The sequence below is a fragment of the Syngnathus typhle genome, linkage group LG1 (genome assembly GCF_033458585.1).
Source record: "Syngnathus typhle isolate RoL2023-S1 ecotype Sweden linkage group LG1, RoL_Styp_1.0, whole genome shotgun sequence".
Taxonomy (NCBI): domain Eukaryota; kingdom Metazoa; phylum Chordata; class Actinopteri; order Syngnathiformes; family Syngnathidae; genus Syngnathus; species Syngnathus typhle.
The window spans coordinates 23,777,692-23,804,590 of NC_083738.1; the positions used below are offsets into that span (position 1 = coordinate 23,777,692).

The 26,899-nt window shown below is 47.7% G+C and overlaps 4 protein-coding genes and 1 long non-coding RNA gene across 10 annotated transcripts; 1 reads left to right on the top strand and 4 right to left on the bottom strand.

Annotated features, from left to right (window-relative positions):
• Window positions 1–770: 770 nt before the first annotated feature.
• On the bottom strand, window positions 771–4,318 carry hmgb2b (high mobility group box 2b). The gene is made up of 5 exons (XM_061294498.1): window positions 4,134–4,318; window positions 2,493–2,651; window positions 2,262–2,413; window positions 1,983–2,157; window positions 771–1,498 (listed from the first exon to the last, which is right to left on the bottom strand). The coding sequence occupies exons 2-5, from the start codon at window positions 2,640–2,642 to the stop codon at window positions 1,373–1,375; spliced, it is 603 nt and encodes a 200-aa protein (XP_061150482.1). The 5' UTR covers window positions 2,643–2,651; window positions 4,134–4,318; the 3' UTR covers window positions 771–1,372.
• A 1,128-nt stretch (window positions 4,319–5,446) lies between these two features.
• ctc1 (CTS telomere maintenance complex component 1) lies at window positions 5,447–12,987 on the top strand. 4 transcript variants are annotated; one of them, XM_061293736.1, is made up of 24 exons: window positions 5,447–5,595; window positions 5,957–6,044; window positions 6,535–6,625; window positions 6,692–6,914; window positions 7,014–7,225; window positions 7,547–7,676; window positions 7,751–8,038; window positions 8,102–8,224; window positions 8,447–8,676; window positions 8,740–8,881; window positions 9,279–9,493; window positions 9,716–9,879; window positions 10,013–10,127; window positions 10,197–10,545; window positions 10,607–10,696; window positions 10,770–10,915; window positions 11,003–11,088; window positions 11,181–11,316; window positions 11,400–11,468; window positions 11,539–11,692; window positions 12,175–12,230; window positions 12,297–12,453; window positions 12,534–12,630; window positions 12,793–12,987. In XM_061293736.1, the coding sequence occupies exons 1-24, from the start codon at window positions 5,536–5,538 to the stop codon at window positions 12,903–12,905; spliced, it is 3,534 nt and encodes a 1,177-aa protein (XP_061149720.1). In that variant the 5' UTR covers window positions 5,447–5,535; the 3' UTR covers window positions 12,906–12,987. The 4 variants fall into 4 exon arrangements, with proteins under 4 accessions (XP_061149720.1, XP_061149736.1, XP_061149729.1 ...); XM_061293752.1 differs by having other exon boundaries at window positions 12,806–12,987; XM_061293745.1 differs by having other exon boundaries at window positions 11,542–11,692.
• LOC133165251 (uncharacterized) lies at window positions 10,381–12,400 on the bottom strand. Its single transcript, XR_009717546.1, has 4 exons — window positions 12,263–12,400; window positions 11,429–11,661; window positions 10,612–11,312; window positions 10,381–10,520 (listed from the first exon to the last, which is right to left on the bottom strand). It is a non-coding gene; the product is annotated as an uncharacterized LOC133165251 (long non-coding RNA).
• A 943-nt stretch (window positions 12,988–13,930) lies between the features above and the next one.
• LOC133163823 (disks large homolog 4-like) lies at window positions 13,931–22,680 on the bottom strand. 2 transcript variants are annotated; one of them, XM_061294083.1, is made up of 20 exons: window positions 22,546–22,680; window positions 22,353–22,463; window positions 21,794–21,864; window positions 20,994–21,110; window positions 18,961–19,011; window positions 18,707–18,831; window positions 18,473–18,642; window positions 18,268–18,404; window positions 18,046–18,196; window positions 17,649–17,917; window positions 17,469–17,571; window positions 17,306–17,402; window positions 17,042–17,218; window positions 16,945–16,982; window positions 16,835–16,873; window positions 16,433–16,534; window positions 15,400–15,572; window positions 15,179–15,288; window positions 15,011–15,102; window positions 13,931–14,600 (listed from the first exon to the last, which is right to left on the bottom strand). In XM_061294083.1, exons 1-20 carry the CDS (start codon window positions 22,580–22,582, stop codon window positions 14,494–14,496), a joined length of 2,277 nt encoding a protein of 758 aa, XP_061150067.1. In that variant the 5' UTR covers window positions 22,583–22,680; the 3' UTR covers window positions 13,931–14,493. The 2 variants fall into 2 exon arrangements, with proteins under 2 accessions (XP_061150067.1, XP_061150073.1); XM_061294089.1 differs by lacking the exons at window positions 20,994–21,110; window positions 21,794–21,864; window positions 22,353–22,463; window positions 22,546–22,680 and adding an exon at window positions 20,442–20,789.
• An 18-nt stretch (window positions 22,681–22,698) lies between these two features.
• LOC133164088 (7SK snRNA methylphosphate capping enzyme-like) lies at window positions 22,699–26,899 on the bottom strand. 2 transcript variants are annotated; one of them, XM_061294294.1, is made up of 9 exons: window positions 26,781–26,899; window positions 26,536–26,643; window positions 25,835–26,143; window positions 25,375–25,619; window positions 24,945–25,215; window positions 24,136–24,676; window positions 23,851–24,063; window positions 23,667–23,775; window positions 22,699–23,602 (listed from the first exon to the last, which is right to left on the bottom strand). In XM_061294294.1, the coding sequence occupies exons 3-9, from the start codon at window positions 26,110–26,112 to the stop codon at window positions 23,565–23,567; spliced, it is 1,695 nt and encodes a 564-aa protein (XP_061150278.1). In that variant the 5' UTR covers window positions 26,113–26,143; window positions 26,536–26,643; window positions 26,781–26,899; the 3' UTR covers window positions 22,699–23,564. The 2 variants fall into 2 exon arrangements, with proteins under 2 accessions (XP_061150278.1, XP_061150277.1); XM_061294293.1 differs by having other exon boundaries at window positions 26,536–26,899.

Genomic DNA, 26,899 nt, shown 5'->3' on the forward strand with positions numbered 1-26,899 from the left:
TGTGACAGTACTTTGCTTGAACAAAGTGTGACTTTTGCTAAATAAATTAAATAAAAATATATATAAAAAAAAAAATGAAAGCAGTGGTTCTCAATTGTTGGCACTCAGGATTGTGCTCTAAATAGCACTCCGCTTTCAATTCATTTGCCTTTGGCGACATCTTGTGGTGGTTATTATACACCTTTTCAGGCAGGGAGCTAATTCTCCACGAATTTCTGCTACTTTTTCTTTTAAGCCAACAGCAACTTATTTCGCTTTTCTTCTTTTTTGAGAACGTGAATAATCAAGTTTGTATTCTGTTTGTTAAAGAACATGAGCAGTACAAAATCATGTTAGTGTTCTGTTCAAGTCAGTACAATAGTTTAAGTGCGATATGAACAGTTTGTGGTATGTCACTGAGTGTCCATTTTTTGAAACACAGAAGACAAGCAAAACTGTAAAGTACAAACTATGCAACATTAAACCAGTGATTCCCAACCAACTGCCACAGAAAATGCTCAGATTTCACTAGACTATTTTGTACTTTAGTTCATCTATGCCAATTGTATACTAACAGACAGGCACCATTGTTGCCTGTCGCCATTCATAGAATAGAAATAACATTGAATCTGTTGTCATGGAATTTTTATTGTGTAGGTTGGGAAACGCTGCATTAAACCTCCACCGTGACTTTCCACCAAGAGCACTTGTACTCACCACCGAGTCGCCCAGCATGCGACACCTGCTACAATGACAAAGAGAATGGTTCAAACAGGGAAAAAGAACTGATGTTTGCGTTTTCCTCTCTTGTTTTATTATAAAAGTTGTTTCTACATTGACTGTGAACAAAAAAAAACAAAAAAAAAAACATGACAATGAAGAGTCCAGGTTCTCCATGGCAACATACAGGTAAGCATGGCTGAGGGGAGGGGGCTGGTGTAGGGGTAACCATGGCAACAGTGGTGGGGGGGGGGGCTCTATTATCATCGTCCTCGGACCTCACCTTACTCACACACACATGCACGCACTTACGCACAATCACTCATCCAGAGTGTGTTTCTGACACATCTGGAACCCACCACACAGGAAGCAAGGTGCTTTGAGAACTCAAGTAATTAATTAATTAATTTATTTATTTAAAAAAAAAAAGGCATCAGCCTTTTGGGGTGATATGCTCTCACCGCGGCAAGACTAGTGCCTCTGATTGGCTGTAACTGAGCCTCTTGTGAAGCTCCGCCCCTGCCACTTTATAAGCCAATCGGCAGCTTGGAGACATGTTGCCTAAAAAACGCAAAATGTTTGACTGTTTGACTTTACCCCTCCTCTCTCTCACGCTATGTCTCCCTTTCACACACACACACGCGGACGCACGTACACACGCACACACGGGTCCCTACTCATCATCCTCCTCCTCCTCCTCCTCATCCTCGCCTTCATCTTCCTCCTCTTCTTCACCGCCCTGAGCGGAGGAACCGGGGTTCCTGGCATACGAGACCCCGCCTCGATACGCTACCATATCCTGGGAGGAGACGGAGTAGAGTCAAGTGATGCCCTTGCTACACGTTTTAAACACATTTAAACGTACACAAACATGTTGCTACTTTGAGAAGGAACGGAAATACAGCGTCAATATAACGGGAGCTTCATCGTGTCCCTCCTCAAAACATATTCAGGAGTTTCATCTTTCACTGAATGATGAGGATCGTCCTCCGGCGCATTGGCTCACGACCATAAACCACAGCAGGGCTTAAAACCTACAATTGCTCTATATAATAATGTTTGACATTACCTGCAGCCAAGAGAATAAATCATTTGTTATCGAAATATTGACATTTTACCGCATTTATACTTGACAGTATTTGTACGAGTGTACAAAGCTGAAAACCATAGCTTTCCATGACAAAAAAGTAAATATGTTCCGCAAAATAGCAGGTCACCAGTAGCAGGGGGGTTGGGCACTGTTGATGTGTGACGCACTTGTATGTATGTGTGCGTTTTCTCACCCGGTCATATTTCTCCCGGAGTTTCTGCGCCTTCTCCTCATATGGCAGCTTGTCTGACTGCGTCAACTTGCTCCACATCTCGCCCAGCTTTTTGGCGCAGTCGCCTATGGAGAGGCCGGGGTACTGCTGCTTAACACTTGGACGGTACTCGCTGCAGAACACGAAGAACGCAGACCTACAAGACACACATTGCACGTCAGATCAAGAACATTGCGCCCTCTGGTGGTTGGAAAGCATCAATTTCAATCTTCAGGCCCTTCTCAAATGAATTGGACTTACGGGGGCCGCTTGGGTGCGTTGGGGTCTTTCCTCTTGCGACCCCTCTTTCCGAAACCTTTGGGTGGGACGTAGTCTCTCATCTCCCTGTTGTAGCGCACTTTGTCGGCCTTGGCCATGTCCTCAAAACACTTCTTATCGCCGGGAGTCAAACCCTATCAATAGACAAACGTTCACCTCCGTTGACAGGTTCCCCGCCCACCTCCGTGACGCCCTCCCCATGGCGGATCTCACCTTCCATCGCTCTGAGCACTTCTTGGAAAACTCGGCAAAGTTGACTGACTGCTCCGGGTTTTTCTTGCGATGCTCCTCTCGACATGTCTGCACGAAGAAGGCGTACGCCGACGTCTTCCCCTTGGGCTTGTTCACATCCTTTCGCATCATGGTGGCGGCCTGAGACGCGACACAGAGGTTAAACATCGATTTTTCTCTATATTTTTTCTTTTGTGCTTTGTCCGTCACTCAGATAGCAGTGGGACAGAGAGAAGTTCAAGAAAATTGAAATTGGGCATATTTTCTCCACATCTTTATTCTCGACTATACGTTTGATACGCAATAAAAACACCCATAAATGAATGCTGTACGTATCCTTATTTGGGTTGCAGGTGAGCTGGGCCCTATTTCCAGTTGACTTAGTGCGAGAGCTGGGTTAATTACAACGGACATTTTTATTTGTGTTTTCCACCAGGTTCAACCATTTTCACCTCGATAAATTATTTTGTCTTTGGCAGTTATGGACACTCTTTTTGTGGTTTATCTTTGACAAAGCCAAGACTCTAATCACTGCCAAAAATATATTGATTTATTCCCTATGCTTCTTACACTCGGTCAGAGTCAATCATTTTCCCTATCGTAGGCCGATTTACTACTACTTTTGGTTTGCCACTTTTATTATGTTTACATTTTTTTTTTGCTTATCTTTTGACATGTCCGAACTCCATCTCAGCAGATGTCCTTGGGGTGCGAGGGTGGGTATACCCTGGATTGGACGCCGGTCAATCACTGGGTAAATTTATCATAAAATAAATCCAAACGTGTCATTTTAACTTGAAGCTAAAGGTAATAAATACAACTAGTTGTAACAATAACTTGCTATTTACTTTCAAACAAGCGTCAAGTTCACGCTCCACTCGGGGGGCAAATAACGGCCCATCCTCCGGCCACTAACAAAGAACTGATGGGGATCCATTTTCTCCACAGTCGGGGTTCGCGGGGGCTCAACGTGACAGACCCAGGACGTGTCGCGTGAGAGAGGAGGTGGGGTGCCGCGGCCCAAAAGCCGCTCGGGGCCGCGCGAATTTGGGGGAGGAAAAGAAGAAGGCTCGGGGTCTGGATGGATGGATGGTGGGCAAGCGGTTAGCCACGGTTAGCTTTGCCTGGCTACCAGAACAATGAGCCACCATTTGCTTCCCGCCCTCTGCGGAGCGAGCCTCCCATCCCCCTACAAGACGTCACAACGGGGCCGTTTTGGAGCACAAAGGGGCTCTGAGAAGAGATCATTAATCTCCAATTTCGACTTTCTTATCCAAGCGACACTAAAGAGTTCGCAATGGAAATAGGCTCACCAGTGCCACACAGCTGCGTAGTTTGCAACACGGGGGCTACGTCTATACTCCGGAGAGTGAGCGGAGCACGGGGTGGCGTAGACTATTTCCTGGCGTTCACAGTGCCTCAAAATGGGCGTTTCTTGGTCAACCGCAACGCGGCTTGAAGAGTCGCCGGAGGGCACGCACGTAAAACGACAGTAGCAGAGCTACATTTTGAGGCCCGCCGAGATGCATTTTATGCCCTTTTTTTAATGGCCGAAACCTTTGGAGCGCTGCGCCCCAGCTTTTGGAATCCCGCGTCCCATACAAGATGGCCGGCTGTACTCACTCGTTAGGAGGGCCGGCGACAGGCTGAAGCACACTTGGGACCAGGGATTTTGTTTATTTTTCTTTTCTGTTGTTGTTGACAAGTCGGCTTATTGTTGACGTCTGGTGTCTGAAGCGGAGACTGGACCGTCCGTTCACTTTCAAACTGGGTCGAGCTGAGGACCGCTCCCGCCCCCAGAACACGCCCCTCACCTCGCTTCTTCCAAATCAGAGGGGCGGAGGGAAGGAGGCGCTCTGGGTGGGGCTTGTGACAACAGTCATATTTGATTGGGTGCATTCTTGACGTGGGGCGGAAATTGTAGTTTTGAATAGGCGTGGCAAGTTAATAGCGCAGCGCGATTGGTTACAGCCTATGTCCATCAAAGTATGACGTCGGCATCACATTTCGTTGTTTTGTTTGGTAAAATGGCGACGATAGAAATCATTGCAGTTATTCTCACTCCATATGTAAGCAAACAGTTATATTTACTGCACACAAGCTGTGGGAATAGAAAAATACCACATAATATGTGAGTGCATATAAGACAAAATGACAACTCAAACAATGCGCCTACATAAATGTATTTATCTGATTTAATCCGATTTAACCCTTTGGGCACATTCGTGGCAAATTGCAATAAAGTCTGTCTATCCATTTTTCCTCTCCTCACTCGGGTCGCAGGTGAGCCTGTGGTCTACCTCTGCTGACTAGGGCGAGAGGCGGGAATCACCCTGAACTGGTCGGCAGCCAATCGCAGTCAATTTTCCCAACTACACTGATTAAGACTAATCGAATATTTGATCATTTGGGGATTTTAACGCACAATATACCACGTTAATTCATTTTACCCCCCCCCCCCAAAAAAGCACTATTACTTTCCCACATTGCAAAAATGTCCTCGATAAAGACAGCAATAATGTCTTTATTAGGGACATTTACATTTTCGCTGCTAATGATTGACATATTTTTATTCATCAATACTATTTTTTTAAATACAGGATGATTATTTAAAAATATTGTAAAGATTGTAATTATTAGTACAAGAATCACTGAAATGAATACAAATACAATTTACATGTAAAGTCTATTGTAATCATAGCAGAATGAATATAGTCTTACTTTTCAAGTTAAAGTACAGTACAAAAATATATTTAAGATGTATTTAATTATCTATTTACATGTAATCAATTTCAACCAAGTAATTTAAGCATTAAACAGGGGGTGGGGGGCGGGACGGGTGGATTAATGAAAAAAATACTATTGGACTGTAATTTTTTATTTTTACTTGAAACAAAGACGCAGCAAACGCGTTATATTTGAGCCTCAGGGGCTACCGTTCGTGCCGTAGAAATCCCGGAAGCGCAGTGTTTACCGCGGGATACTTACAGCTCATTTTATTTTTAAAAATATAAATGTACATTCTATGGATGACATGGACGCAATGCAGCTGTTCCGGGCACAATGCAATCCGCAGAGTGAAGCCGTCAGTATCACAAATATTCAATGTTAAAACGTGTATTTTTTGCTTAGGAATATTGCCATTCATCGCTTTTTATCACTCTCTGGGCATTAGCGCGATCGCAATGAGAGCGTTGCGGGCGTCTTAAAAAACGTTTCGACTCTCATCCAAAGAATTTACCCAGGCTTTGCATAAACAGATGATTCTCGGCAACTACCACAACAACAAACCAGTAGATCGATTTAAAGCCTGAGTGTGCTCGCCCAGTGTTTCACGTGACTCAGGAGCACAGACATGACAGAAAACATACGGAAAAGTAGCAATCGTAGTAGTCCATTCAAATTGGTAAGAGTCTCAACTGCAAAACCTCTGCTGTTCTCTACAGGAGGCCAAATGGTTAGAAGGACTATTTCACTTCGTCAGAGAGTATGTGTGGCCTCTAAATTCTGGCCCCGCCCCCTGTTCTCAGACAGGTGAGTCTATATATACGTAAAAATATATACACTATATTTTCGTTGTTTCATGTCTTTTCTTTTCAGACCGATCCCAGTACAACTATTGACTCACCAATACCTTATAACTCTAGTACTTTTGGAACTTACAATTTCTATTAAACCAATGATAGATCATTTTAAAGAATGACCAACCTTTTTTTTTTCAGTTATTTAGTATTCATTTGTGTCATGCAAAATCAAATTAAACTCCATGAGTTTTAGTCTATGTTCAATATAAATTGAAGTGCAAAGTAATCCAGGTTCAACTGTTAAGCATGACACCGTGAAGTTGGAAAATAAGGCTGGATGATACAACTGAAAGTTTTGCTACGATGTTCGTATGTGTGTGTGTAGCGATACTGTAATATGTGCACACACACAGACACACTGTAATCGAGTTTGGATTCCGGGTACCCTATGTGGAGTTTCCATGTTCTCCCCAAATTTGACCAAATTCTCTAATTTGCAGCTGATGAGGGTGTTTCTCACCTGAGTGCAACTGTGCTGAAGAGGATACGAGGGAAGATGTCCAGCACACACACGCTGCCCATCAGCTACAGGTAAGGCATGCTGTCCCGTCCCGCCCCATTCAGACACGTCGCTGACGTTTTGCGTCGGCTCACCAGGCTGGTGTGCGTCTCCGAGCTTCTCTCTCACCAGCGGCTGGCGTGCGTCAGTAACCTGTCTTGGAGCACCAGTCAGGAGCGTGCGTTAGCCGAGGAAGCGGCGGTGGCGCTCCCGGGTCGGCGAGCTCTTCCCCGGGCACACCTCCTGCTGATCGGGCGCCTGACGCACGGCCGTGACGGAGAGTGGGCGTTGACAGACGCCGGCGGCAACGTTGGGTGCATGGTGAGTTGGTGCAACCATTTTGGGGGAGATTACCAGGTGTGCCGCAGGATATGTTCCAGATGAACAAAGCTGAGTAAGAAATGATGTTTGCCTGTCTAGGTTGTCTCTCCCTCACCTTTGTGGATGGGTCGTCTGGTCTTCCTCCCCCACTGGCACTACATCCCCCACGATGCCCCCTTGCAAGCGCAGCCGGAAGCCCGAGGCTACGTGGAGCTGATTGGCTCTCCTGTGCTCCTGTGTCCCGGTCCTGGGCAGGGATTGGCCGCCGGTGCTGTCGCTGTCAAAGAAGCTGCGGCCTTAATGCACGACCGGTGAGGTCATACTTTCATATCATTTCAAACTCACCTGTCAACATTATCAAATGACAGATTTTGATTTGATTTTTGAAATTTGGAGCACATTCAAGTACCACCAACTATTTTCCTCTTAGCCATGTCATTGCGTTATTACACGTGCATGTATTACAAACAAATCTGTCTGACGTTAGCTTCCATTGTTCGCATCCACATTAGCTACTAAAGTTGGCTTTCAATGTGGAGCCCAGAAAAAGCTTCGCCTGCCCACCTGACACTAAGATGTGCGTTTTTCAGCTCATAGTTTCAGTTCCACCTAACCTCTCGTCTGTCTGTCAGGGTGCAAGGATTGCGTCTGTCCATCTTCGGTAAAGTGGCTTCCGTCTGCCCCCTGCTGGTCATCTCAGGAACATCTTTCTTCTTCTTCATGCTGTCAGATGAAACACACACACTACCTGTCCTGGTCAAGGTAACCACAAAAACACACATGAAAAGTTGTCATTGTGTATTGAACATTTGTTTGTGGTGTTTGTTTGGGTTAAGAATAGCAGCAGGCTGTGGTGGGCACAGTGCGTGTCGGTCGGCGAGTGTGTATGCGTGACAGCGTTGCGTGTCTGTGTCTTACGACCGTGGGGAGGGAAGAACATCCTGTGTGCGACCGAGCACTCCGAAATGCACAAGACGCACGAGCAGCGGTGCGCCCCAGGCGAGGATGCGCCGTCAACCATGCCCCTCTTGCCGCCGTCTCCCTCATCACAAATGTCGCAGCCCGAGGAATGCGAGGTCCAATCTAATGACAGGACCAAACAGTCCAAAATCATCAGTTACCAGGTAAGAAACATTTTCTAATTATTTGCAGATGCCTCTCCTAATGCTGCCCCTTTCTCATTTTAGGGGACCGTCACAGAGGTGGTGAGCACGGGGGCGGGGCTTTACGTGATGGACAGTAAGCTGGGACTGTGCCTGGCCTATCAGCCCAAGCTGAAGAGGAAGCTGCGAGCCGGCGACGTGCTGGCGGTAAGATCTTGTTAGCTATTCCGACCTAAGACGGCTTTTAACTTTTTCAGGGCTTCACATATTCGCCATAATCGGGTTAACATATGCCTTCCTTTCTGCCTTCCTTCTTTTGTTTGCCGAAGCTCATTTTTTTCTCTAAAAGCATAATTGCAAAAGAGCTTGCTTGGCGGATTGATTACGTGATAAGTAATTTGACACATCTACGTTGCCATCCTAATCCAGATCCATCACGTTCACTTCCTGTACCGGCCCTGTCCCGACTTCCCTCCCTGTATACTTTGCACTTGCCTGCGCTCCACTGTGACGGTGACAAAGTTTAGCGCCGTCCTAGGCTCGGATCCTGACAGAAAGTGTCCAGACGATGGCGTGTTGCGGCGGTTGCTGGTGGAGAGGAACCTGGATGTGTCCCGGTACATGTGGACGTGTCACCTGTGCTCCCAGTTTCGACGGAGGTAAACGATCCAAGGTGAGGATCTCTGTTAGCATTCACGCGCTAACTCGCTTGTCCGTCGCAGCCTGCTCCCGAATGCGTCACAACAGTGCACGTGCGTGTTGTCATGGAAAGTGATGGAGGTCGCGTTTAGACAAGGGCAACGACACAGACGAGACATCTACGCCGAGATGTTGGACGAGCCTCACACGTGTCCGCTGACACAGGTAGACCCTCCCTGTCATCACCAATCATTTTCTAAATTGATTCCCAAACCTAAAAAAAAATCATTGCAGCGTAATGCGGTTTGAACATTGAATACAGTCACTGGATTTCTTCAGATTGATTTTTCTTTTACCACTAGAGGGAGCCCGTGTGCCATTCCTCGACATGTATTTAAAATACAAAGAAGTGTACTGAACTAATGAAATAATTAACACCTCAGGGGTGTTCTTATCAATATTGTACAGTTCAATTATTTTATGATTGCATTCTAAAAACATCAGACACTTAAAGGTGTTCTTTAAATAATATGTATTTTAAAGGTTGTGGGAGAAGTGACATGATATAGATGCGGATTTTCACCGTTTTGTGGCTGGGTGTGTACCTGCGTTATCTCTCCAGTATGACGGTGACTTGGTGCAGCATCAGTATGTCAGCCTGTCAGAGCTCCAAGCGTCGCTCCAGGAGGACTGTTGGGCTTCCTTGTGTCTCAGCTCTCTGCTGCCACCTGCTGGAGTCGGTCTGACCCGACCTCAGATGGACGCCGCACTGGCCTGGTCATGTAGAACTTTGACATCGGACTCAAGGCGCAAACTGCAGCCCGAAGAGACGCTCAGGTAATCCTCCACCTCTGTGTGAGGCTGGTTACGAAATAGGGACACAATGTCACCAAATGTTGGGGGAAAACTGCACTTGTGTTGTAATTTGTGTATTGTTTTGTTTCTTCACAATGTGAAAAAGTAAAAATAGAATTAAAAAGAGACTTTTCAAAATTAACAAAACTACACAATATGCCAAAAAAAAAAAAAGCCTTCACGCCTGATCATGTTGGTGCACAGACAGCGCCCCCTGCTGCTCGTGGGTGTACTGGAGCTGCCATCAGGTGCGTCCCAACATACGCTGCAGCTGAGAGACCGCACGGGGGCCATCGCCTGTGTCATCACGCAAACTACAGAGAAAGCGGCGGGAGGCCACGGCACGTCATTCAACACGGCGTGGATAGGTACGCATGCACACGCTGATTGACAGGAAATACAACCTGTATTTACTGTGTGTGTGTGTGTGTGTGTTTTTTTTTTATTTGTGATTTAGGGCTATACAACTGAACTTGACTTTATTTGTTTGTTTGTTTTCAGGTTGTCTCATATGTGTCCAGCAGTTCACCATGGTAACAGAGCGATTCATTCAATCAAACTTCCCCACCTACCAACACCTGGATCAACACAAGTACATCACATCCAAACAGTGCAGGTACACACAAACACACACACTTCATACTTGTGTGGTTTCTGATCCTGTGCGTTTGTATTTGTGCAACAGCATTTACCTCCAGTTCTCTGAGGACAGCATCCACATTTTGAGTCCATCTGCCGCCATGGAAATGCATTTGCGTAATAAAGGGGAGGACTCAGGGGAAGAAGAGAAGGAAGATGTGACGAGGAAGCAAAGTCAAAAGGACAAGGATGGGGACATAAAGTCCTCGCGCCCTTCGTCTTCATCATGCGTCTCGGTGGTCCTCCAGGTGGAGCAGAAGAATGGCGTGATATGGCGGGAGAATAAGGAGGCGTCTTTCTCCGTCACAGCGACTGTGATTGGGCCCGTGGCGGCCTGGGGGCGGGACCCCAAAAACCGACCAATGAAAGCCTTTGAGACAGGAAATGAGAAAAAGGTGACGTTAGCAAAGCCTTTGGGCTTTACCCAATCAGCAATGTGTGCGTGTGTGTGTGCAGGTGACCGTGTTGTGTTCAGGCGCGTCTGCTCGCTGGTTTCCTCTCCTGCAGCCGGGACGCTTCTACAGACTGGTCGCGACCGGCACCCACGTACGTATGCCACTACATCATCGCCGCGACTCTTCCCCCGCCATCCGTCCTCTCACTGTCAGCCGTCAATCAGGACGTCACCGTTCTGGCGGGCAATGCCACACTGCTGCTCCAATCCGGGTGGAAGTTTCACACGTTGACACGGCCCCTCCTTGTACCCACCTGCCAAAGGAGCGTCTGTCCTGCGACATCTACCGTGTCGCAAGTGTTGGATGGCTGGTGAGCTGTGCTTGTCATGTGATGTCACCGTCATCGGACAATCAATCAATCAAAGTTTGTGTGTGTGTGGTGGGTGTGTGTGTACAGTGCAGATGTAGTGTCTTTTCAGGGTTTTGTCTCCGACAGGATCAATCTGAATGACAGTACAAGGGATACTGGACAATCTAATGTTGGTGTGTCTCTCTCTCTCTCTCACAGACACACACACAAGCACACATTTGACAAAAGAAAGCAGTTCACCGAATGTGTGTGTGTGTGTGTGCAGGTGCACGTCTCACCGTGTGTGACCAAAGTGGAAGGAGCATCCATGTCTTCCTGAACTTGAACCATAACGCGTACCCGCCCGGGATGTTGCCAGGCAACACGCTGTTGCTGTCTGCGTTCCGCAGGAGGATATCTAGGTGACACACACACACACTCTGGGAGACACACACTCACACACAGAATGTTTCATCACCTCTGCCTGTGTGTGTGGATTTTACAGGTCAGGGCATGTATATTGCAGTAACATACCAGTCAGCTGGGTGGCAGTGCTGCGGGTTCGAGACGAGAGGTATCAACAAGCATCCGACTCCCCGAGTTGTCTCCTGCACGCACACGCATCACCTGGACTTGTTGTCTAGCAGGTGGGAGGACCGACCACCGCCTCCCATCATGCACCTGGCCCTGTGGACGCAGCAGAGCCGCACTGTGGGCCGGGTCAAAGGCCATGTGGTGTGTTTCCTCTTTATGCAGCTGCAGTGGAACTGCTTCGAGTGTGGCAGTGTGTACAAGCAGGTAAACACACAAAGATCATAATTAGAGAGAGAGCGTGTGTGTGTATATTCATTCATTCCTGATTACAATTCAGGGAAACTGAGAATGTCTGACTTAAGACCTTGGTTAGAAAACACAGCTTCCTTGTACTGCCACAACATTGTCAGTCACAAAACCACAATGAGAGGTTGTACCCACTAATTTATGTCTGGAGTGACAAATAAATGAGGAAACTACAGGCCATATGAGCAAAATGTGTGCTCTTAATAGATTTCATTTTTCATCATGCGTTCCAAATATTTTATTTTTGTTTAGTTTTGTTCATTATTTCCTCATTCCCCCTACACCCAATTACTCCCATTTTTTCATAGAAAACATTGTATTTTCATCAGCAGTTTTTAGGTTTGTAAAACAATAAAAAAAAAATCCCCAAAATTTGGGGGGGAATGAGTTTTAATCAAGGTATCACTCATAGTGTGGTCCTTCTTCTCTTTGTCTCTCAGTCTGGTTGCAGTGGTCAGTGTCCCTCAACATCAGCTGTCTTTGACTGCACCGCCAAGTAAGTGTGCCAGATAATCAGTGACTGCTTACCTTGATGATGATGAAGATGATAATGGACCATCAGGTTGGTCATGGAGGACGGCACAGGCGAAGCTCACGTGCACTTCACAGGGGCGCTCGTTCGCCAGGTGCTCGGGCTCAACCATCTCCAGTGGGAGGGACTTCAAAAAGCGGTGAAGGCCAGAGGACACATCCAAGTGTACCCCCGTGGGAGGAGTGAGGTCGGGTTGGACCCCCCCCCCCCATCAATGAAGGCGATTTGCCGCTCGTTAATAAGACACTTCCTGCTTCCTTTTTGCAGGCGTGTGATGACGGGCTGCTTGACTTCCTGTTGTTGTGTGCTGCTGCCGTCAAATCGTTGTTTCTGACCTGCAGGATAGAAAACCAGGCCAAAGAAGGTAACACACACAGATATATTGGCACACACGGAACAACAGAAGGCATTTCAAAACATTGAACTCACACAAACACACACACACACGGGTATTCAAAGACAAAATACAGCGGCACTCACAAAGAGCACAAAATGACTGAGTGTGTTGCTTGATGGATCAGCACAGTGGTTTGTTTCAGAGGTCAAAAGTTTGAGAAGTACCAAAAGCAACTTCCTGACAAAGATGGCACCGCCCCTCAAGCTCACCTGTCTGCAAATACACTGAATGAACAACACTAACATGTATGGTCGATCACCATGGCAACAATGGACATAACGGAAACTCATGTTTGCAAATGTAAAATAAAGTGAAGTAAAACACGTTCGGAGTCGCCTTGATTTTATTTTCTCTCACAAAATCAACATGGAAATGTTGATTGGCTGAGAGTTTCACTTAACTAAAAGAGTGTGTGACATTTTTCATATTTAACCAATATAAAATGTACAGTATCTTAAATGGGAGTGACTATTTTAGATAAATTTTAATACTTTTTCTCCCATGTTGTGCGTTAGTTTAAGATTTGCCTGTTTGCACATGAACGAATTTAGGTGATCAAAATAACCATAGGCCAAGAGAAAAAAAAAGTGCGCTCATTAAAAAAGAAGTACTAATACCTGCGTGTCATTTACATAATCTCCCTCTAGCGGTATTCCACCGCATTACAGGCAGGACTCTCTAATAAAAATTCGATTTTTAGATAGAAATTAAAAAAAAAAGTTAGAAAATATTTTTTCTTTCCTGATATTACAACTTTTAGGAATATGACATAGTTTTTTTAAAATCAAAATTTCACTATGCCATTCTATTGGATTTTAATCTTGGTGATAGTCAGTGAGCAAAATATTTTTTGAGGTGCTACATGGTGTTAAAAGTTCGGAAGAACTGCTCTGACATCTGACTTGCTCATCCGTGTCTCTGTCGGTTTTGCTCACTCACTCCGTCACCAGTCTCACTCTCACTCACCTGTTCGGATGTGTGTGACCCTCGGCTCCGAGTGGATCCGACCCAGGGAGAAACAAGTTGGCAAGCAATGTCATCAGAGTCCTTTTGCCTCTTTTTCTGCTTCTTGACTTTTTGACACAGTTCACATTCTGGTCAGCTCCTGGATCTGTTCGCTTGGGACTTTCTGCGTTTGATCAAGATTGCATGAGTTGGCAAGCACAAACTTGGTCAATAAAGCTGATTCCGATGAGCGGTCCAATCCGGCCCGCAACTGGATTCCAAAATTATGAGGATCAAAAAGAAAATATCATGTGGTCCAATATTTGTTTGTATGCAGTCACGACTCGGGAGACTTAGCTTTTTTTTTTTTCTTAGCAATTTATTCCAAGATTTCCACAAATTTGTTCGCCGTTTTTTCTCCCACTGACGCATCGGCGGAGGAAATCATTGGGAAGTCTCGAGTGACAGTCGTTAGCTGTTAGCGTTAGCTCACTGAGTCTCTGTGCTGTACAGTGGACGGGGACGGAGCCATGGTGTGGCCACAGTGTTGCACAAAGGGATTGTGGGAGATGTAGTCCATGTGGGCTGGGGAGGGGATTCAGACATGACCCAGTGTTGTGCCCGAAGCAAAGCATCATGTGATCTCAAAGCCCTGAATTCGTGTGTGTGTGTGTGTGTGTGTGTGTGCGTTTGAGCCCCATTGTTGTATTTACACACGCACACGGTGTGTGTAGAGCACATCCATCAATCAATCCATAAATAAATAGCAGAATATAAACACATTACCTACACTCTATACTGATCATACTTGGCCCGCGCCAGCGTTGTCATGGATACACAACATGTGCACAGGGGTGGGGGGGGTGGAGAACCTCTGCTGAAAAATCAGAGTCGGTCACGGGTCACCACCCAGATATATGGGCCGCTCTGCTCCTCAATGACCACTTTGACTTGGTGGTACACCTCCTCAAAAGTGTCGCCGTGCACGATGGCTGCACACACATGTTAACAGCCGTCAATGGACAGCGCATGCACATATGTAATTACAGATCGCAGCGCTTTATTATGGGAAAATAAAAAATAATAATTCGGATAATGGATGGACATATATATATATGTGTATGTTACAGGTTAACAATGGCAAATTAAAACAGCGGAATTCAATTTAAGTTCTCATTAAAGATTTAAATGAAGATGATGAGAATTCATAGAGATCAATGAAAACTGAAATGGAAACAAAACAAATCAATATTCTGGTTTTGTAAATTTGTTAACCCGGACTCCAGAACCGTAATTTAGATATGGAAGGAGTAAACTAGCGTATAATAACTCGTAAGATGTGTAAAAGATAAGCGCTGTGTGAATACTTTGTGGGTGCACAGTATCTGAGAAATATATTCACCAGTGAAACACTCGAGGAAGTCTTGTTCCATTTTGATGGCTCGATCCAAAACTTTCCTGGCCTGATCCTCCGACAGACGCTTATTCAGGTCGCTACACACACACAAACACGAGGACACAAAATGAGAATATGTCCAAACCGGTCGGCGTAGTGGCCTGACGGACTCACAGGATGTTCTCCAGAGATCTTGGTCGGATGAAGATTGCGATAGGGTGAAGGTGAGCAGCCTGGAGTCTCCTGACGGCGTTGGCCGACACGTCCAGGATGCAGTGCTTGCCCTACACACATGCACGCATAAACACATACAGCAGAGCAGCTAAATCACATGGGCAAGCATCGCTATGGCAACGTGAAGTTGAGCCATCGCCGTAGCGAGAGGAGCACCTCACCTGGCGGGCCACTTGTCTGACGCTCTGCACCGATGTGCCGTACAGGTGGTTGTTGTACTGGCCCGCCTCGATGAAATGATGTGACTGGATGTCGCGCTCCATCTGCTCGCGGGACGACACAAAGTGGTAGTCCCGCCCGTCCACCTCGTAGTCCCTGCGGGGGCGAGTCGTGTCTGCGGAGGTGGAGGAGTAAATTGAGTTTTGCTTTTTAAATAAGAAAACATCCATATTATATTTTCTATAAACATAGTAAGGACGCGATTAAATAACATGGCAAAATTGCTGCCCAATTGGGCCACCTGAGGGCAGTATAAGACCGGCCCAGCTCAGTGGGCTAGTGGTAGAGTGTCCGCCCTGAGACTGGGAGGTTGTGGGTTCAAACCCCGGCCGGGCTCATACCAAAGACTATAAAAATGGGACCCATTGGTTCCCTGCTTGGCATTAAGGGTTGGAAGTGGGGGGTTAGATCACCAACTGAATAAAATCACACGGGGATGGGTTAAATGCAGAGGACAAATTTCACCACACCCAGATGTGGGTGTGTGACGATCATTGGGAATTTAATCTTTTAATCTTAATATTTAACATCCGGATATACTGTACAGCTGTCTCAGCTCCTCGCAGAGGATAAAGAATTTATGACTGAGAGCTCTTGTATTGAAAGTCTGCATGTGTTGCTGCAAAGTTTGTTTTTAAATCAATTGCTACACATTCCGCCACTATACGAATGTTAGCATTAGCATTGGGCTAGCGGACTAGAGTCTAAGATATTGACTCATTTCAAAAACACAATGTGTATTTCTCCAAGTCGTAGGTTCTGTTTGAGCGTAAATCTCAAGTAGGATAAACTGCTGGAAACCTCCTTTTTCAATCATTGTTCAGTAATTCCCCAAGTTTTCACATGCAAGTCAAAGCAATAAAATTGTCCAAACGGCAGCTTGTATCGCAAAAATGTCCTAATCCAGGCACCACCTGTTCATGTCTCCGAGGAGTTGACTTTTAGCTTAGTGAGTTGCACGTTCCTCCAACTCACGTGGCACGCAGGAGCCAAACTTGTCTGGGAAGTCGGTGAGCAGGTCGTCGTTGATTCGGTCTTTGGTGGGTCCCAGGACGATGACGGGTCGGGCGTAGTCCACTGCGGAGACAGCCGTTAGCATATTGTCACGGTCGCATGCTAAATTGCTCATGTTTTACAAGTCCATAGGTTTGTTTCTTCATCAATCCTCCGTTTTGCATTTCGCCATTCCCAAATTCCCTAGTCAACTCATTTTTTTCTTCAGCTATTTGTAGAAAAAACCCAAATATTTGTTTTGTGGATTCTCTGGAATACTACAAGACTGTGCCAACGCTAATAGGAAAGCAGTAATTAATAATACAGACGTATGATGACGTCATGTGTTAGCCTGCATATATTTTTCAAGCCTCCTCAACCCACCTTCAGTCTGCACTACCGGCTCGTAGCTCTGGACCACCCCTGCAACGGGAAACCATAACAGTCAGGCATTGCCTCTTCGTCCCCTCATCGCCTTGGTCATCAAAACTCACCTTGAGTCTTCATTCGGGACCACTCTTTCCTCTCGACCCTAAAACATACACACACGTCAGAGGCAAAGCCGAGGCCAACGCGGCAGCCGTGCCTCACCTGTGTTTGGATGGGATGTATCCCAGCTCCTCCAGCTCCCCCTGCTGGTTGACCCGTCTGGCCTGCCACCATTCGTCATCGGCGCTGTCGATCACGTGAAGCACCTCCCCGAAGTTAAAGTCGAGAGCTTGGGAGAGAACGCCGCAGTCCCACGTCTTATCGTAGTCGAACAAGGCCCTGCGACACACAGGACGGCGTCGGTGCTTTGTTGAGTTATTTCTGGCGCACTTCCTGTGTGTGCGTGTGTGTGTGTGTGTGTGTTACCTGACATAGAAGCTGCGGTTGGCTCGCAGGGTTCCTGGCGAGCTGTTCATCATCTGCTCACGCAGGTCGTGGATCTTGGCTTCAAAGCGGCTGTACTCTACATACACACATTGACATGACATCAACTTGCCGATGATGCGAAAACGCAGATGCGTGCACTCACCCTCAGGTCTGTACTGTGTCACTATGGTAACCGTTTGACCGGCGTTCTTGAGCGCCGCTGCGGCCTGCTCATGCGTTGCAAACCTGAGATCCACGCCATTCACCTGCCCACGCATGCATAATGTTGCTCAAATTGTGATGTCACAGAAACGACCTGAGTCTATGTGTGAGTCACACGCACGCTGAGAATCTGGTCGCCCTTCTGGAGTTCTCCGCTGAGGTCCGCCGGCCCCCCGGCGAGGATGAAGGAGATGAAGATCCCTTCGCCGTCCTCTCCGCCCACAATGTTGAAGCCCAGGCCGCTGGCACCGCGCTGCACGCACACGCGGCGGGGCTCTCGACCGTAGTCGTCCTCTAACATCATGCCGCGGTGGGGCGGTGAGTAGCGGCGAGGCGACGGCGGCGGGAGGGCTTGGGGGTAATCGCACATGTAGTCCGGCTCCATGTAGGCTGCACGGGAAAGCCGGAAAAATGTCAAGATGCTGGATGATGTGACCCCCACCCTCCCTACAATACGAAGCTCCTCAGCTCATTTCAGGAGACAACACGCTAATTAAAAATAAAGACAGCGGACGTACAGCTGGTAAGGTCCGGGGGGCTGAATCGCTCAGCCGGGTGGATGTAGTGCGAGGAGGGCGTGGCCACCTTCAAGTAGACCACCTCGCCTGTATTTTTCAGTGCCGACACAGCATCTTCGTGCAAGACGTCTTCCAGAGACAAATGGTTGACCTGTACACCACCAGTAAGGGCTATGGGGGGCGTTGCAAACGCACACAGACGGAGTGACACGGCGTACTTACGGCCAGAATCTTGTCGCCGATCTGGAGCCGCCCGTCCCGCTGTGCTGCGCCGCCCTCAATGATCTTGGTCACGTAGATGCTGTTGTCGCCGGGGACGTGCTGGTTGCCGATCCCGCCGGCGATGCTGAAGCCCAGACCTGCCGGCAAAATAGATGGAAATTTCTCCTTTCCGAGGGGTATCAAAGTCGGATGCCCCGCCTCCTACCTTTGGGTCCCTTCATCAGTTTGATCTTGGCGACGTGCTCGCCGAGCGGGCGTCGCCTCAGGACGTATAGCCGTACCACGGGCCCCGCCTCTTTCAGGGCCTCCACGGCAACCGAGTGAGTGACCTCGCGCACGTCTACGTCGTTGACGAAGACGATGCTGTCGTTCACCCTGCGGACGGACGCGCAAACGTTGGTGTGTGTGTTCGCACACGAGGACGCACATGCGTATGTACCTCAGACGTCCGTCCTGGGCGGCAGCTCCTCCGGGAATAATTTTGGTGATGAAGATGGACGGGTCATCTCCAATGTGAGGGTTGTCGGTTCCTCCAGCGATGCTGAAGCCCAACCCGGAGTTTCCCTGCACGTGCACACATGACAGTTGATAGTGTTTGTGAATTTAGGATCAATTTACTCATGAGCGGTTTTCTTTAGGAAAAATGATGCAATATGGCGAGGAAAGTGCCCGTGCGTCTGTGTGCGTCCTCACCCTCTCCAGCGTGATCTCCTCATACTCCAACTCGCCTTCGGATCCGTTCATCTGTGAAAACACACCAAGGGTTAAATCGCGTTCCGAGCATCCCCCCCCCCCCCCCCCCTCGCCCACTTCTGACGACGGGTTGCCACGGCAACAGTCGCCTTCAGGGCCCAGGCGGCTATGGCGAGCGTCTCTCTCTCAAATTACGGCCGTTGCTATGACATCACTTCCGCCTGTCCCGCGCGCGGCTTGTGCGACGAGGCAGCAGATGGCGCTATGCACTGTACAATATTCGTAGGGGGTAGCAAAAAAAAACCCCAAGAGCAATAGCCACTCCCTTTAAAAATAATCCTAATTGCATCTATGGATAGTTTAAAATGTAAACTAGTGCAAAAAACACAGCAGAAGTGCTCTGCAGAAATGTGCACTCTCCACTAACAACCCAGGTTAAACTGTCATACTAAGATGTTCTCAGTCAAGATGTATCCCTTCAAGTCACGTGTACAATATGTTGTTATAGAGACTAGCATTTTATTTTATAGCGCTTGTCCAAAATAAACAGAATTCTAAAACATTAAATAGTTTGTGCGCCCCGATTTAGTGCTTCAATCGTATTCATTGCGCAGCTCTTTCTGCTTTGCAGTACAATACATTCATGAAGAGTCATTTCACAATGACTGTACGGTGGCTTGGTATACTGCTGTTAGTAAACTAGTTTGAAAGTATTTTTAGGATAAAGAATACGTGCCTGTAAATAATGTGAGATTGTCCGTCTATGTTGCCGCACTGTTTGTGTTCAAATATCTATACTTAAAGTGACATAACGCCACAACTATAAATGATATCAATTAGCTCATCCGTGGTGTTAGCTAGTAGGGGCATTTTTAAGGCAAAATTGTTTTGTTGTAGGTAGTTTAATTCTTTGACACTAAACTTTAATTGGGACTGTCAAACTGCCGCTTACTGTAAAGTCAAAATGGAGTAGTTGTTTTTTTTTTTTTGCAAACATCTGGATTTATTCTTTAGGATTAATTCTGACTTGAGCCGAGGAGCAAAATGGGTTTGTGGCAGGTGGAAGGATGAGATGACATGCTTTATGACCAGGAGGAGGAGGAAGAGGAGGAGGTTGTAGAGTCGGTAATTATGTAACAGAGATATTAGTTACACTTCACACTCAGTTTCCCATGACACCTCCGTACACTTGGAGGTCAAAAATGAACGTTTATCGCAATATGAGGAGGAGGAGGAGGAGGAGGGGGAGGCTCTTGAAGCTTTTTGCAATGTGGGAGTTAGCTGGGACACCAGCAAACGTGCACAACCCCACACAAGAAGGGAAACGACCCCCGACCTCCCAACTGTGCGACAGATGCTCGACGCGGCAGTGCCCATGATGTCGAGCAACGCAACCGGCTAGCCAGGCGTTAGGTCAAACCCGCCCCCTACACGCCCTCTGATTGGTTGAGCCAGGCAAAAAGGTGAACTTGTAACGTTACCATCATTCTCTGTCTGTGTCTCTTGGCTCTGCGCACATTGTTGATGAAGCGTCGTCCCATCTTTTTGGCGTACCACACCGAAACGAACATCACTTCCTGTCTCCGCGGCGTCTTGCCCCCTTCGCGGTAAGGGGGGGTGGTGGGTGGGGGGGGGATTACATAAAGATGGAAGGAGTATTGAACGACTAAGACGCCTTGTCGTGATCGTTGACTCGACTCATACCGGTAAGACGGAAAGAAGGGGGGAAAAAAAAAAAAAAAGAGACAAACCGGCCTAACGAGCAAATCCGGCGATGAGAGGACGACGCTCTTCGGCGCTCGTCATCCTCATCCTCATCCTCCCCCGCTCTCTGTGCTCAACTCAACTGCTGCGTTTCTTCTCTCTCTCTCTCTGCCCCCTCCCCCACCTATGCGAGGAATCACCTCCCCTGCGTGATGTCACACGCACACACACACGAAAAATACTGCTGCCATGGAGACCCTCCATCCCCCCCATCCTGCCCCATCGCTATGGCGACAAGCGGGAAAGCGTGTGCGTGTGTCAGTACGTACAGTGAGCGCAGCAGGGCGTGAGATGGTGTCCAGGTGTGTGCGCGCAAATTCGGGGGCGTGTCCGTCAGTCACGTTTCCAGGGCTTGACTGGTCGTCGTCGTCATGGTAACGATACTTCTGCGGTGGGGGACACACACACACATACACACACAGACAGTCACAAAGCGAGCTTCAGCATTCGGCGACTAACGTGACCCGGAAACAGCCGGCGGCGCCGTCTTCCGACATTTGTGTGACCCGAGTGAGAAGCAGGAAGTGGAAGACACACGAGTGGTATGTTCTAGTCAACACATGCACACCCAAACACGCATGCACGCACACAGGTGTAAATATCGGACGGCTTCGTTAAAACACACATGAGCACGCTGATGTGTGTTGCTCTGCTCTTACCTTGGTGGTGACAATGCAGAGGCAGTCCATATCCACACACACACACACAGTCACACACACATTTTCGCACACACACGCATTTTCTCACACACACAGACACACACTCTCACACACACACACACACACACACACACACACTTAGATCGCGCTTTGTGCCCCCCCCCCACTCTCCGCGGTTCTCCTCCTCCGCTTCCCACCGTCTGTCGACAATGAGCCAATGAGGAGGTGGGGGAGGAGGGGGGGGCACGATGCAACGAGTGTTATTTTCTGCTGGGGGGGGGTCACCTCCTTGACGACAGAAAGAGAGAGCCAGAGAGCCAGAGAGAGAGCGGTGGGCTGTGCTCTTGTTGCCATGGTGTGATGCAGCTGTTGCTAAGGAACGGCGGAAGGCTGTTGGACGGAAAGCGTACCTGGACAGGTGTCTGCGGACGGCTCGCCGTGTGGTTTTCACATACCGTCAGCTCGTAGAACTCCTGGATGTCTGCGCACAGGTTTACATATTTAGTGCTTGGAAATACAAAGACAAAAATCAACCTTGTCGAGTGAATTCAGAGAAGTGATGTCACAAAATCTTCTCGCTGTCATATCTGCTTTAGAGAGCTTCGTTGTCACGGCGTAGAAAAGTCTCAACAGGCTTTTAAGCAAAAAAGAGGGTGCAAAAGTACGTACACAGTAGTATCTTAATTTTAAGATACTCCAAAAATAGAAAAAAAATATTTGATGAAATTACACACTCATATATTAACATGGCAGAATGAAATTTATTTTCAAATTCTTCCTGAATTTTATTTGATCATAGTAGTTGTGTGCTGACTTCTATTTACTTTAAGTCTGAAACGCTTACACAGTGACCGTTTCTATTTCCGTCACACAAACCTGACATTTGAGCAGGGGTGTGCAGACTTTTTATATGCACTTCATACACATTCCAACGCTCGCGTCAGTGTCCGAGAAGTGAAATTGCAGTACCGAGTAAAGCCTGAAACAGGTCACTCTGGAAGATGTTGAGCAGTTTCTCGGCTTCTCTCGTTTTGACCCCATCGGAGCAGGCCTCCATCAGTTGCAGAGCTCGCTGAGTGTCTGGAAAAACATGCCACACGTGAGCCGAAGCATCTCTCACAAGAAATTATTTGAAAATGACAAAAAGGTTATCATCTCTCACCGTCTCGCTTCAGCGGCATGTTGTCCTGCGATCCCATGGAAATCCTCTTTAGGGATTTGCCGGGCGCACTGCATGCTGGGTAGTGAAGTACGCCGATAGACGGACTCAGCTCAAGCCCAAATGCACACGTGAAGCAATCACTGACATCAGTGATGAAATGCAAGTCAAATGTATTGATTTATTTGAATGATCAGGCAGTGCGGGCAGAACGGTGAATGAGTTGTGGTTTCCCTCAGTTTTCTTCAGTTCATTGTCTTCTGTGTAAACTCTCTGCTCATATTTACATAAAACAAAAGAAATATTATCGGGGCTGACCGATTCAACGATTCATCGTTATCGACTGGAGTTCTGACGATTAAACACAGTAATAATCATTTCTCATGAGCCCGTAAATGATGTTTAGTGTGCGACATGTGGGATTTTGAAGTCATCACTTCCAGCAAAACTAAAGAACAACGATGACCTGCATCTAAAGATAAATTTATCAGCTGATGCTTTCTTGCACATTTTTTTTTTTTTGCCACTTGAATGCGTGTTTTAGGGATTAGAAAAAGCTCATTCATTCTTGAAATATTTTTGAAATTATTCCGACGTTCTTTTGATCAAATCGATTCTAGCCAGGCCTCAATCTAAACTATGGCTTTCCTTTCACAGTTGAGGATTAAAAAATGCTTTGTTATAAACCGACGGCGTAAAAGCCTACAAGCAAAACACGGAGAACCTGTACATTGACAATTTGACCTTAAAAACACAACGTCCTGTCACCTCAAGTTCAGTTGACTTACTCCAGAGAAATCGGAAGCTAAGCTCTGATGAATTTCCACCATCTCGAACACAGTCAGCTGGGATAGGATCCTGCTCACCCGCGACCATAATGAGGGCAGCCGTAAAAAAAAACAACAGCTCCCCCGCCCCCCGAATAGATGACGGGAAAACGTTCCATCTTAGCACCACACAAACAAATGAGCGTCACTTCCTGTCTGCGATGCATTGTCCAATCACGAGCTCAAGTCAGCATGTCACTTCTTGTGGAACAGGTAAATGGGCTGTTTCTCACCTGGAAACAAACTTCAAATCAGTGTGTGCTTGTGCCAGTGTGTGTGTGAGTGTTCCTGTGGTACCGTTGTGTGTGAGGAGCCTATAGGAGCTGAAACCGACATTGTCCATCAAGTAGGAGGTGAAGTGCTCTGGTCTCAATTTTAAACTCCTGTAGCGATGGTATGTGGTTGCCTAGGAGACAACACCAGTCCCAGTCAATCAAGCCATACAGTGAAACTCAATTAGTGTGTATGCGTGTCGTACTACCGAGGCTTTCTTGCTGCGGCCGTAGCGTCGCCACGGCTGCGGCTCGAGGATAAACAATCCGCCTGGCGACAGGCTCTGATAGGCTCGTCGGAAGAGTCGGACCACGCCTCCATCGCCGGCTTGCAGTTGCACCCACTTTGTCACGCACATACACATGATAATGTCATACTGGCCCTTTCCGGGCCAGACCTCTTGTTCTGACACATAGTCCCCCTGTGGTAGGAGCCACAAATAGGCGTAAACTTCTGAGGAAGTCACAAACAGGAAGTGGCGCGCAACACTCACCTGGATGAAGGAGATGTTGTTGGGAAACCTTCGTGGGGGTGGGGGAGTGGCGTGGAGGAGAGGGGGGGCGGCCAGAGGACCGCGACTCACCCTCAGAGACAGCGGGAAGGCCATGAGACGCACAGCTTCGTCCTCCTTGAGGACCTCTTGCTTCTTCTCCTCCTTTTTGGCTGCCTTTCTACTTGGGGAGGGCGAAGACCTTCTCTTCCGCTCCTCCTCCACCAGGTCATGTGACAGGAAGTGCCTGATGTTCTGCCTGGCAGCATGCACCAGTCGCCCATCCAGCTCCACCCCCAGGATGTGTGTGGGGTTGAAGGCTCGGGCCACGGTGAGCGTCAGGTGACCGGCGCCGCAGCCCACGTCCAGCACCTTCTTGTCTCGGAACCAATCGGCTTGGAGCAAGCGCAGCCGCGTGTCCTCAACCGGCCCCACGCGCCCCTCCCACCCATTGCCGTAGAAACCGTGGTAGCCATAGAAGCGGCAATGGTTGCCATACTGGTAGCGGTGTTTGTCCTTCTTCTCCGGGGGCTTGCGTATGCACCTGCAGAGCAACAGGCGCGTGGACCAGCAGACGATTAAAACCTTGTCAAAGTTGGAAACGTTTCAAATCAGAAAGAGTCGAAGGTTGGCTCCACTAGATATAGTGGGCGGAAATTAATTGATCAAAAAAAATATCCAATACTTGACAAAGTTCTACAATTTTATTTCATTTGTCCTCTTCTACAAAATCACCAGAAAAATCCACCAAAAATTCTCCACCAACCACATTCTGATGTTTGCAATCTGATGTTTGTAACCAGGGCACTCACCTGTTGGGCCCGAGCCCTCCTGCCAGCGGTGTGTGGAACTGGCTCGCCTCTGTCGTGTCGGCGACGCCACGCGTCGACCTTGCCGAGGTGGTCCGCCGTCGACCCCTCTGCCGCCGTTCACCGGATTTGCGCGTGGCGGCCGGAGGAGGGTGGGAGTGTCTTCTGGGAAGGATCGGGGGTGGGGCAATGTCCTCTCGACAGGTGATGGCCGTGTTGAGTTCACAAGGAAGAGGAGACACTCCTGCGCTGCCTTCCCTGGACAATACTGGAACTGCCACAACAAAACTTCACTATGTACATGGGTTTATTTTTGCCGTAAGTATCAACAGTGAAAATGAGCAATAGAGACCGCATTGAAAACATGTTTTTTTTTTATGTAGCTAGTTTTTCCACTCCCATGCTGTACTGTATGCATGCCAGTGTGTCGCACCAGTTATTCCATCTGTGGAGGGAAAGATGGCACGGGTCGCTGCCTCCTTATCACCGCAATGATGGTTTCTGTGTCTCCTCCTGGACTTGATGGGGGAGAACAGGACGCCTTCCGCCTTGCCACCTGGTTTTCCCTCTCCCTTCAAGTTCAAAGGGTCAGTGATGTCTCGAGGAACCAGTATGTCCACGGGCTCCGTGCTACGGGACGGCAGTGGTGAACACTTTGGAGTAGTTTGATTGGTGGCCCTGATGGTGAGTCAGACACAAGGATGTTACTGGTAAAGTACAAAATGGATATATAGTGCAATGGTGGTTAAGTACCCAAGAACAAATATGTCATTACTGCATTTTTACAAAAAGATATACATATAATGTCACGAAATAAACTGCTTTAATTGGTGCAAGTGTGTGTGACTTTCAGCGTCGCCTTTTTTCTCCTCCGTCTCTCGACTCTTCCTCACCTGTTGACGTCTTCGTCCAACAGTGAGTTTAGGTTGAGCGGGTCAAAGATGTTGCCGCCCAACAGGAAGTGAGTAGGCAGCAGGGACTCCACATGACTCTCACTGCGGGCGCGGCGACGGCGCTTGGCCGGACCCTTGAAAGCGACACCCACGGAGTAGCGCTTCCTCGGGATGCGCTGAACGGGCGCAGCCAGCGTGCTTTGACCGCTGCCGTTTGTCGGGGCTCGGGGTTGATGGCCGATGGAGATCTTTTCGGACTTGTCCACCGACATCATCATCCAGCTCTTTTAGCTCCTTGCTGGAGAACAGCTAGACAAAGTAATGAGAAGTTCAACAGTTCGGCATCTGCATTCTAGTTCTCAAGTTAAATTCCTTTGCAAAGATTGTTGATTTTTAGTGTAAACCCAATACTCCTAAATCAATTCTGGCACACTTGCAAAGGCTTTTTGGTTTGTCTTCAGATTTTTTTTTACTGTATAACTTTTGTAAATAAAAGTTAAAATTCAGTTCCCACTGTCATAACAGTGGACACCTACTATACTAAATATTTGTGGAGCTTTGCATGTCTCCACACAGCTGTGCATGTCTCCACACACCCTGTTTACAACCTTTGCCTTCTGTATGCAACATGCTGTCAGAAAAAAATGTCTGCTAGTTGCAAGTACAAAGATCTATTATTTGTGAGGGGGGGGGGAACTTACTTGGTCTGAAGACTCGCCTTCTCCAGCGTGTTGTTGCCAAAAGACCCTCGCGTCCACTCCAAGTGTGTGACAGGCAAAAATAGAAAAGTGCCTTTTTCTTAGTCCCGCCTACCGGAAAGGGAATGCTCCAATCACAGACCAAGCCCGGCGGACAGTTAGCTTCTAACTAACAGTTTAAAGGAAGTGGCTAGCACGGTGCTAACTTCACTCCACCGCGAAGCACAACGAGTACAAACATTGCATACCGTGCGTTTGGAGTCTAAGTTCGTGTCCAATGTACCTCGACGAGACGACATAGTTAGCATGAGCGCTCGCGACCTGTTTGGCATCGTCTCTTGCACTGGTGAGACGGCCAGTCCGAGTA